At 48.4% G+C, this 11,085-nt stretch overlaps 1 protein-coding gene across 1 annotated transcript; it reads left to right on the top strand.

Moving 5' to 3' along the window:
• The first annotated feature begins 537 nt into the window (after nt 1–537).
• Nucleotides 538–10,820, top strand: ECRG4 (ECRG4 augurin precursor). The gene is made up of 4 exons (XM_038740811.1): nt 538–843; nt 2,937–2,984; nt 5,957–6,114; nt 10,441–10,820. The coding sequence occupies exons 1-4, from the start codon at nt 687–689 to the stop codon at nt 10,600–10,602; spliced, it is 525 nt and encodes a 174-aa protein (XP_038596739.1). The 5' UTR covers nt 538–686; the 3' UTR covers nt 10,603–10,820.
• Nucleotides 10,821–11,085: the final 265 nt, after the last annotated feature.

Genomic DNA, 11,085 nt, shown 5'->3' with positions numbered 1-11,085 from the left:
AATCTCTATTTTACAGATGAGGTAATTGAGGCACAGAAAAGTTAAGTGACTTGCCCACTTAATGGTATTTGTTAAGAACTTACTATGTGCCAGACACTGTACTAAGCACTAAGGTAGATACAAGTTACTTTGAAGGAAGAGGCTGTTCTCTCTCCAGATTGTAAAATCACTGTTGGCAGGCAATGTGTCTACCAACTCTGTTATTCTGTATTCTCCCAAGCACTTAGTACAGTGCTCCGCACACAATAGGTGCATTGATGGATCGATTGATTGAGGAGTTCCAGAGATATCTGAACAGTCTCCAGATTTGAAAGGACTCTGCAGAGGGGGAAATTCCAAGGCAACGGTACTGGAAAAAGGAGGGAACAAAGCAGAGTCTGTGGAGAAACCTTAGAAGGAGGGATGGAAAGGGGGAATCATTAGGAGAAAGAAAGGCTGGGATCTGCAGGGAGAGAGGAGAAAAGGCGGGGAGAAGAGAAGTTGGAGAAAACCAGAGGTGCGTGCCTTTGGCCCTGACTTTGGTTTCCGCTGGCTGCAGAGGGAAGGGGGGCTGGCCACGAGGCAGGGCCATCTGGGAGAGGAGCCAAAGGCTGAGCCCTATCTCCTCCTCTCTCCTCCTCCTCCACCTCTACGGTCCGGCCTGGGCTCGGCCTGGGTGTGAGCACTGTGTGTCAGAGTGTGTGTGTATGTGTGCCCAGTGGTGGCCCACTCCAGCCATGGTCCCTCTGGTGTCGGGCCCCCGGGTGGCCCCTTCTCCATCTCCATCAACTCCATCATCTCCATCATCATCTCCATCATCTCCACTGCTGCTGGTCCTGCTGCTGCTGCTCTGCCTGGGACCCAGTGAGTACAGGACGGGGACGGGGACCAGATGGGCTAGGGGACCGGACCGAGCTGGGCCCAACACCCTGCTGGACCCGACCCGACCCCACGGTCTGGGAGGGACCCGGGGGCTCCGGGTCAGGGTGGAGGGGTGCTACACCCTGCTGGATGGGATGGAATGGGTAGGGTCCGGGGGCTGGGTGGGGGGCGGTACACCCTACTGGATGGGATGGGATGGGATGGAGAGGGGGGCGAGGGGGAGAGGAAGGAGGGGGATGGGTCTGGGTGGCATTAGACCCTGCTGGACGGGATGGGGGGTCCGGGGGCTGGGTGGGGGGAGGTACACCCTTCTGGACAGGATGGGATGGGATGGGTCCAGGGGCTGGGTGAGGGGCGTTAGAACCTGCTGGACAGGATGGGCAGGGTCTGGGGGCTGAATTGGGGGGGCGGTAGACCCTGTTGGACAGGACGGGATGGGCAGGGTCTGGGGGCTCTAGGGGCTGGGTGGAGGGCGTTAGACCCTGCTGGACAGGACGGGATGGGCAGGGTCTGGGGGCTGGGTGGGGAGAGGTCCGTCCCGTTGGATGGGACAGGATGATGATGATGTTGATGGTATTTGTTAAGCACTTACTATGTGTGTAGCACTGTTCTAAGAGCTGGGGGGGATACAAGGTGATCAGGTTGTCCCACATGGGGCTCACAGTTTTAGTTCCCATTTTACAGATGAGGGAAGTGAGGCCCAGAGAAGTGAAGTGACTTGCCCAAAGTCACGCAGCTGCAAGCAGCAGAGTCAGAATTAGAACCCACGACCTCTGACTCCCAAGCCCGGGCCCTTTCCACTGAGCCACGCTGCTTCTCCTGGGTGGGGGGCGTTAGACCCTGCTGGATAGGATGGGATGGGTGGGCTCTGGGGGCTAGGAGGAGGTCGCTACACCCCTCTGGATGGTCCTGGCGGGGTCCGGGGGCTCAATGGGGGGCATCACAGCCCGCTGGATGGTCCTGGTGGGGTCTGGAGGCTGGGTGGGGGCCTCGGCAACGGTCAGCCACTCAGTCAATTGTAGTTAATGAACACTTACCGTGTGCAGAGCCCTGTGCTAAGTGCTTGGGAGAGCACAATGCTACAGAGTGGGTACTAGCGTGGGTAGCACTATGCTACAGAGTGGGTATTAGCCTAGGGACCATCTCCTGCCCTTAGGAGGAGGAGGACGAAAGGGGTGGGGGTGGAGTTCATAGGAGAAATGGGAAGAGTAAACAGGTTGGAAAGAGTTAATAATAATAATAATAATAATAATAATGGTATTTGTTAAGTGCTTACTATGTGCCAAGCCCTGTTCTAAGCGCTGGGGTAGATATAAGGTCATCAGCTTGCCCCACGTGGGGCTTTCAGTCTTCACCCCTATTTTACAGGAGAGGTCACTGAGGCACAGAGAAGTTAAGTTTCTGGAAGTTTCTAGACAGTGAGCCCATTGTTGTGTAGGGACCATCTCTATATGTTGCCAACTTGTACTTCCCAAGTGCTTAGTACAGTGCTCTGCACACAGTAAGTGTTCAATAAATACAATTGAATGAATGAAAGTGACTTGCCCAAAGTCACACAGCTGATCAGTGGTGGAGTGGGATTAGAACCCACGACCTCTGACTCCCAAGCCCTTGTTCTTTCCAGTTAAAGACTGGGGCCTTTCAGGCCAACTCTTCATAGCGGCTGTTTACTATAGTGTTCTCTGCCAAGAGCTTAGCACAGTGATCTACACACAGTAAGCGCCCAATAAATACGATTGCATGAATGAACATCCCTCCTGGAAAGCGCTAGGCTCGGGATGGAGACCTGGGATGAGTCCAGCTGGAGTCCAGGGGTGGCAGCTGGGGTGGCAACAGTGCCTTTTCCCCATGGCCGTATAGTTGGTATCCCCATCCTTGCCCCCCGAGCCCATTTCCTCTACTAAACCATAATCTTGGTCGCCCACCAAACTGGATCGAAATTTGCCTAAACCATAATGACCCTTTCCCTTCCCCCCACAACCTCCCGCCTGCAGCAAACTCTGATCATTTGATGGTTGAATGCTTTCGAGTGTCACCTTCAATACCGACACTAATCTTGTATCATCTGCCTTTAGGTGGCTCAGAAGGAAATACACTCAAGCTGATGCTTCAAAAACGTGAAGGTAAACTAAGAAACTCTGTGGGATTTATGGTCTTGGCTGGATGGAACTGAAAGGGCAGGAGATCAAAGCCAGGTCAGGAGTGGTTTCCCTGGAATTTTTGAAAATCCAAAGTGTTTTGCTTCGAAAGTTCGGTCTGCGAAAAAGCTTTCCTTTCAGAGAGTTGGAGAGGATGTTAATTTAGGAGTCTTGCCATAAACAGTTAATCAGTTGACCAATTCATGGTATTTACTGAATGCTGAATGAAGTGATTGGGGATGTGCGTAGTGGTCAGTGAGTTTACAATTCAATGGGAGATGAACATTTCTCTAAATTAATCAATGAATAGTATTTATTAAACACCTACTGTGTGCAGAGCACTTTTGTACAGATCTGTAATTCATTTATTACATTAATGTCTGTCTCACCCTCTGGACTATATGCTCGCTGTGGGCAGGGAACATGTCTACCTGCTTAATACAGTGCTCTGCGCACAGTAAGCACTGCATGACCTAGTGGATGGAACCCCGTCCTGGGAATCGGAAGGAACTGGCTCAGTGGAAAGAGCCCAGGCTTGAGAGTCAGAGGTCATGGGTTCTAATCCCAACTCCACCACTTGTCAGCTGTGTGAGTTTGGGCAAATCACTTAACTTCCCTGAGCCTATTACCTCATCTGTAAAATGGGGATTAAGACTGTGAGCCCCACATGGGACAATCTGATCACCTTGTATCTCCCCAGGGCTTAGAACAGTGCTTGGCACCTAGTAAGCGCTTAACAAATGCCATTATTATTATTATTATTATTATTAATGGTTCAAACACCAGCTCAACCACTTGTCTGTTGTGTGACCTTGGGCAAGTCTCCTAACTTCTCTGTACCTCAGTTACCTCATCTGTAAAGTGGGGATTTATACTGTGAGCCCCATGTGTGAAATGGACAGTGTTCAACCTGATTAGCTTAGATAATAATAATAATAATAATGGCATTTATTAAGCACTTACTATGTGCAAAGCACTGTTCTAAGCACTTGGGAGGTTACAAAGTGATCAGGTTGTCCCACTGGGGGCTCCCAGTCTTAATTCCCATTTTACAGATGAGGTAACTGAGGCACAGAGAAGTTAAGTGACTTGCCTAAAGTCACACAGCTGACAATCGAGGAACTGGGATTTGAACCCATGACCTCTGACTCCAAAGCCTGTGCTCTTTTCACTGAGCCACGCTGCTTCTCACGCTGCTTCTCATGGTGCTTAGATCTATCCTAGCACTTAGTACAGTGCCTGGCACAGACTGTAAGCTTGTTGTCCTCTCCCAAATGCTTAGTACAGTGCTTTGCATACAATAAGCATTCAATAAATATGACTGATTGAATTCATTCATTCATTCATTGAGCGCTTTCTGTGTGCAGAGCACTGTGCTAAGCTCTTGGGAAGTACAAGTTGGTAACATATAGCGATGGTCCCTACCCAACAACGGGCTCACAGTCTAGAAGGGGGAGACAGACAACATAATAAAACATGCAGACAGGTGTCAAAAGAATGAAAGGCACAGTGAGTAGATTGGCTTGAGAGGAGGGAAGAGTCCAAGCTGGGGTGTAGTGGAAGAAGAGAGTGGATAAGTAGGAAGGAGAGAGCTGATCGGGTGGAGTGCCTCTGACGGATTATAGGGCATGAGGCTTCATCCCCAAATGTCCTTGGGAATGGTCTCCAGTAACCAGGGAGACTCATTCATTCATTCATTCATTCATTCAATCGTATTTATTGAGCACTTACTGTGTGCAGAGCACTGTACTAAGCGCTTGGGAAGTACAAGTTGGCAACATATAGAGACGGTCCCTACCCAACAACGGGCTCACAGTCTAGAAGGGGGAGACAGACAACAAAGCAAAACACGTAGCCAGGTGTCAAAATCGTCAGAACAAATAGAATTAAAGCTATATGCACATCATTAATAAAATAGAATAGTAAATATGTACAAGTAAAATAAATAGAATAATAAATCTGCACAAATATATATACAAGTGCTGTGGGGAGGGGAAGGAGGTAGGGCAGGGGGGGATGGGGAGGAGGAGAGGAAAAAGGGGGCCCAGTCTGGGAAGGCCTCTTGGAGGAGGTGAGCTTTCAAGTAGGGCTGGAAGCTCGGGGGGTCGCTTAACTGCTGCTATACCCCTCAAATCCCCTTTTCCAGGGATCTTTCACCCCAACTCCAGATCCTTAGTACAAGCACTTAATAATAATAATAATAATGGCATTTATTAAGCGCTTACTATGTGCAAAGCACTGTTCTAAGCACTGGATATACTGCGCTGCAGATACTAAATGCTCAGTAAGTACAATTCCTTGCTTGCTTGCTTGATATCTCCTCCAGGAGGCCTTCCTTGACTAATCCATTTCCCTGCCATATTTGCCCTCCATTTCACCTACGCACTTGGGTCTGTAGCCCTGAAGCATTTTGCGGCTCCCCCGCCCCAACCGTCACCAGACCGCAAGCTCCTTGCAGGTAGAGGCCATGTCTACCACCTCTATTGTTTGATATCAAGTCCTCAGTACAGTGCTTAGCACACATTAAATGCTCAATAAATACCATGATTGATTGCTTGATCCTTGAGTCATTGGGAGAAGCAGCATGGCCTAGTGTTAAGAGGACGATCCTGGGAGTCAGAAGGACCTTGGTTCTAACCCCAGCTCTGCCATTTATCTGCTGTGTGACCTTGGGCAAGTCACCTAACTTCTCTGTGCCTCAGTTATCTGTAAAATGAGGATTAAGACTGTGAGCCCCAGGTGAGGCAGGAGCTGTGTCTGACCTGTAAGATTGGGTCTACTCCAGAGCTTGGTACAAATGCCTGGCACGTAGTAAGCGCTTAACGAATACCATAAAAATCAACCAAAAATAAATGAAGGGTAAGACGTTTTTTTGTGGGGGTTGATTCCTTCCAGTCAGAAAAAAAGATATCAAGCAGTCTTCGCACTTTAAGGGCCGGGGGCCATGATCGTTTCAGCTTCTGCTCCGGCAAAGACGGAGGTGTCAGTGGGAGAGAGCCAAGCGAAGGAATTCCTCAGCAGCCTGAAGCGCCAGAAACGCCAACTGTGGGACCGGACTCAGCCAGATGTGCAGCAGTGGTACCAGCAATTCCTCTACCTGGGCTTTGATGAGGCGGTGGGTGCTGATTTGTTTTGTTGTCTGTCTCCCCCTTCTAGACTGTGAGCCTGTTGTTGGGTTGGGACCGTCTCTATATGTTGCCGACTTGTATTTTCCAAGCACTTAATACAGTGCTCTGCATGCAGTAAGCGCTCAATAAATACGATTGAATGAATGAATGCTGGTTCTCCACCTTTATAGATGGGGACTCACCACAAAATGAAGGTTTTTAGGCAGGGTCGGTGGCGGGAGAGCTTCCCCAAACCCTGGCCACTGCCTTGACCATGCTCAGCCTTGGTAGATTGGTGGGGCAGGAAAGCACAGGGCACAGACTTGAGGGGCACCAGGAGGGCTTTCTCCTACATATCCACTCTCTTCTTCCACTAAACCCCAGCTTGGACTCTTCCCTCCTCTCAAGCCAACCTACTCACTGTGCCTTTCATTCATTTGATCATATTTATTGAATGCTTACTGTGTGCAAAGCACTGTACTGAGCACTTGGGAGAGTACAATATAACAATGGATCAATCAATCAATCAATCGTATTTATTGAGTGCTTACTGTGTGCAGAGCACTGTACTAAGTGCTTGGGAAGTACAAGTTGGCAACATATAGAGACAGTCCCTGCCCACAACAAGCTTACAGAGAAGCAAAGTGGCTCAGTGGAAAGAGCACGGGCTTTGGAGTCAGAGGCCATGGGTTCAAATCCCAGCTCTGTCAACTGTCAGCTGTGTGACTTTGGGCAAGTCACTTAACTTCTCTGGTCCTCAGTTGCCTCCTCTGTGAAATGGGGATTAAACCTGTGAGCCCCCCGTGGGACAACCTGATCACCATGTAACTTCCCCAGTGCTTAGAACAGTGCTTTGCACATAGTACATGCTTAACAAATACCATTATTATTATTATTATTATTACAGTCTGTGCCAGGCCCTGTATTAAGCACCATCATCATCATCATCATCAATCGTATTTATTGAGCGCTTACTGTGTGCAGAGCACTGTACTAAGCGCTTGGGAACAGGGTATTATCCAGCCAGACTGGGACACCAGGTGGCCAAGGGAAAGGGACAGAAGGACCTGAAGGACTGTAAGATCATTGTGGGCAGGGAATATGTCCATTTCTTTTTATATTGTACTCTCCCGAGCACTTAGTACAGTGCTCTACACACAGTAAGTCCTCAATAAAAACAATTGAATAAATGAATGAATGAACCTGACACCCAAAACTGGTTTACGGGTCTTGCCTTTAATAGGAATATCAGCTGGGGGTGTGAGCCACGCAGGAACGAAGCTTAGCCTAGAGATTAATCTTCTTCCATCAGATTGGCCAGCTTGGAAGAGAAGGCCTAGAAGCCACCCAAATTGGGGGTGGAAGCAGAAAGAGGGGAGACCCATGAATGGTGTGGTTCACTGGGGAAGGGTTTCAACTCCCCTGCCCCTATTCTGCCTCCGTCTGCATGAACTCTTGGATTTCTTGGGCACAGAATGTTCCCACTTCAGTCCAAGAATATTCACAGACAATAAAGTGAGAGATGGGGGAGAGGGTGGAGGTGGGTGGGTGAAATCACTGAAGAGGTGTTTTTTTAAAAGACAGATCTCCCTTTATAAGTGTTTCCAGCATGAATAGTCATTTAGCAGCAACTCTAGTGAAAAAGCAGGAGTTTCAGTGGTAGGCACCCTCCCAAGAGCCATAAAAAAGCTTCCTGCAGTTAAAAAAAAAATTGAAGTTTGAAATCTCTGTGGCTCTGGCCTATTTCTTCAAGGGAAAGGTAGATGGGCAGGCAAGGAAAAACTCTTGGCTTCAGCTCTCTTCAGGAGTATTTTGGTGGAAAACCAATTGGCGGAGATAAATCCCGCAGTACCAGAAAAGCAGTGCTGCCTAGCGGATAGAGCACAGGCCTCGAAGTCAGAAGGATCTGGGTTCTAATCCCCACTCTTTCACTTGTCAAGTTAATTCACTTCTCTGTGCCTCAGTTCCCTCACCTGCAAAATGGGGATTAAGACTGTGAGCCCCAGGTGTGTCCTGGACTGTGTCCAACCTGATTACCTTGTATCTACCCCAGCATTTGGAACAGTGCCCTGCATATAATCAATCGTATTTATTGAGTGCTTACTGTTTGCAGAGCACTGTACTAAGCACTTGGGAAGTACAGGTTGGCAACATATAGAGACAGTCCCTACACAACAGAGGGCTCACAGTCTAAAAGAGTGGGCTCACAGTCTAAGGATTTAACAAATACTATTAAAAAAAAAACCAAACACCCCGCCACCCCCACTCCAGAGCTGTGTGTGCCACTTGCAAGAGAGAAAACCCCAGCAAGCTGAGGGCCCAAGGCAGGATCTCTGCCAATTTGAGCTTAGCCACGCAGGGCATTTGGTTGGCACTTGGTGAGTCTCACTCCTGGGGCCGGTGGTAAGGGCAGAGTGCCAAGGGAAGGAAGCAAGAGACTGTATGTCCTCTATTTCTGTCTATCCATCCGTCAGTCAATCAGCTGCGAAGCAGGGAGTGAGAGAAGGGGTTGGCGGAGGAGTGCTGACTGCGGTGGGTGTCGGAGTTGAGGCGCTCAGGTTAAGCACTAAGATGGGGAAGGCTGATTTTATCAGTGAGAAAGCTAATAATAATAATAATGGCATTTATTAAGCGCTTACTATGTGCAAAGCACTGTTCTAAGCACTGGGGAAGTTACCAGGTGATTAGGTTGTCCCCTGGGGGGCTCACAGTCTTAATCCCCATTTTACAGATGAGGTAACTGAGGCCCAGAGAAGTTAAGTGACTTACCCAAAGTCACACAGCTGACAATTGGCAGAGCCGGGATTTGAACCCATGACCTCTGACTCCAAAGCCCGGGCTCTTTCCACTGAGCCATGCAGAGAGGTTGTGATTTGCCCAAGGTCACACAGCAGACAGCAGGCAGTGCTCTGCACACAGTAAGCGCTTAACAAATGCCATCATCATCAGAGTGGGAATTAGAACTCAGGTCCCCTGGCTCCCATACCAGGGTTTTTCCCCCTAAACCGGGCTACTTCTCTGAAGAACTGGGCCAGCCCTTCTCCACAGCCCCTTGCAGTTGATTAGATGTTTGAAACCCTCCCTGCTGAGAAGCAGTGTGGCTTAGTGGAAAGAGCACAGGCTTGAGAGTCCGAGGATGTGGATTCTAATCCCGCTTCCTCCACTTGTCTGCTGTGCGACCCTAGGCAGGTCACTTAACTTCTCTGTGTGTGAGCCCCACGTGGGACAACCTGATCACCTTGTAACCTCCCCAGCTCTTGAACAGTGCTTGGCACACAGTAAGCGCTTAACAAATACCATTATGAGAAGCAGCGTGGTTTAGTGGGAGAGCACAGGCTTGGGAGTCAGAGGTCATGGGTTCTAATCCCAACTCTTCCACGTGTCAGCTGTGTGACCTTGGGCAAGTCACTTCACTTCTCTGTGCCCTCAGTTACCTCATCTGTAAAATGGGGGTTAAGACTGTGAGCCCCATGTGGGACAACCTGATAGCCTTGTAATAATAATAATAGTATTTGTTAAGCACTTACTATGTACAAAGCACCGTCCTAAGTGCTGGGGAGGTTACAAGATGATCAGGTTGTCCCATGGGGGGCTCACAGCTTTAACCCCCATTTTACAGATGAGGTAAGTGAGGCACAGAGAAGTTAAGTGACTTGCTCAAAGTCACACAGCTGACAGTTGGCGGAGCTGGGATTTGAATCCATGACATCTGACTCCAAAGCCCGTGCTCTTTCCACTAAGCCATGCTGCTTCTACCTGCCCCAGCGCTTAGAACAGTGCTTGGCACCTAGTAAGTGCTTAACAAATGCCATAATCATCATCAACATTTGTGAAGGCGGCACAACCCAGGGTTTAAAGCCTCCTAACAAGACTAACGAACGGGCGGTCAGACCAGACCAGATGAGGATCCAGGCCCCAGCTTCAGCCCCGGGATCCTGGGGCCCCCACCTCCAGCTCTGCTCCAGATGCACAGTCATTTGGGCAAGAGAAATAGTAATGAACAGCTCTGAAGGGAAGGGAAAAAGAAGGGGCAATAACGGTTCAAGTTTCAACTTCAGCAGCCCCAAAATATGTTCTAACATTTCGGGACTTAATTTCAACTCCCTGAATTTCACTCCTCCGAGTTTACAGCTGGAGAGTTCATCACAAATCCCGCACTGCATTTTCATCTATCCTTTTCACTGAAGTACTCTCATTAAGGGCTAATAAAAAAACCAACAAACCGACACCCCCAAGAAGAAATCGAATTGCTGAAAAGGTGAATCCTTTCAATTCACCGTTGGTTTAGCTATTAAACCAGCTTCATTTCCAGAAATGATCTCTTTTTGTCTTAGAAATTTGAAGATGATGTCACCTACTGGACAAATCGTGGAAGAGACAGCCATGACTACTACGGTGGTTTCTACCAACGCCATTACGACGAAGACGCGGCGATCGGCCCTCAGAATCCACACACCTTCCGACACGGAGCGAGCGTCAACTACGACGACTATTGAACCTCGTTTGTATTAGCAGGGGAAGCAGGCCAACCATATACCTTGATTGATGTGTTTTATACCTTGCGCAATCACAGGTCCGTACTGCCTTAAACCAAGAAGGACCTTTTAATCGTTTATAAAGTGTTATTCTCTTTTGCAACCATGAATTTTATACAAATAAGTGGCAGAGGATTCTCAATATCTTTGGGTATGTCCCATTACAGGTACACATTGAATATAATGCATTTTATATTAGAAATAAAGTCTTTGATTTAAGATTGTTTAATTTGATTGTTAGAAAGCATTAACTTCAGAAGCAATGGCAGAATGTTAGTTATTTAAGGAGCTTCGGTTGCCTCAGATCAGGACTGAAACATAGGAAGGAACAGGTTTTCTAGTCCTTGTTCCAATGAGGCACCTGGGAACCAGATAAAGGCTTGGTGTACTACACTGGGAATACCTAAAATCACCGTGACTGGGTAATCAATCAATCAATCAATC

The sequence above is a fragment of the Tachyglossus aculeatus genome, chromosome 2 (genome assembly GCF_015852505.1).
Source record: "Tachyglossus aculeatus isolate mTacAcu1 chromosome 2, mTacAcu1.pri, whole genome shotgun sequence".
Lineage (NCBI taxonomy): Eukaryota > Metazoa > Chordata > Mammalia > Monotremata > Tachyglossidae > Tachyglossus > Tachyglossus aculeatus.
The sequence above is the reverse complement of the archived record's forward strand: the minus strand, read 5'-3'. Positions and strand labels throughout refer to the sequence as shown.

Excerpts from the sequence above, each read along its gene's own strand:
- ECRG4 (XM_038740811.1), top strand. The coding sequence starts at position 687 with ATGTGTGCCCAGTGGTGGCCCACTCCAGCCATGGTCCCTCTGGTGTCG. Across the intron at positions 844-2,936 it reads GCTGCTCTGCCTGGGACCCA|GTGGCTCAGAAGGAAATACA; the intron begins GTGAGTACAGGA and ends ATCTGCCTTTAG. Across the intron at positions 2,985-5,956 it reads GATGCTTCAAAAACGTGAAG|CTTCTGCTCCGGCAAAGACG; the intron begins GTAAACTAAGAA and ends TGATCGTTTCAG.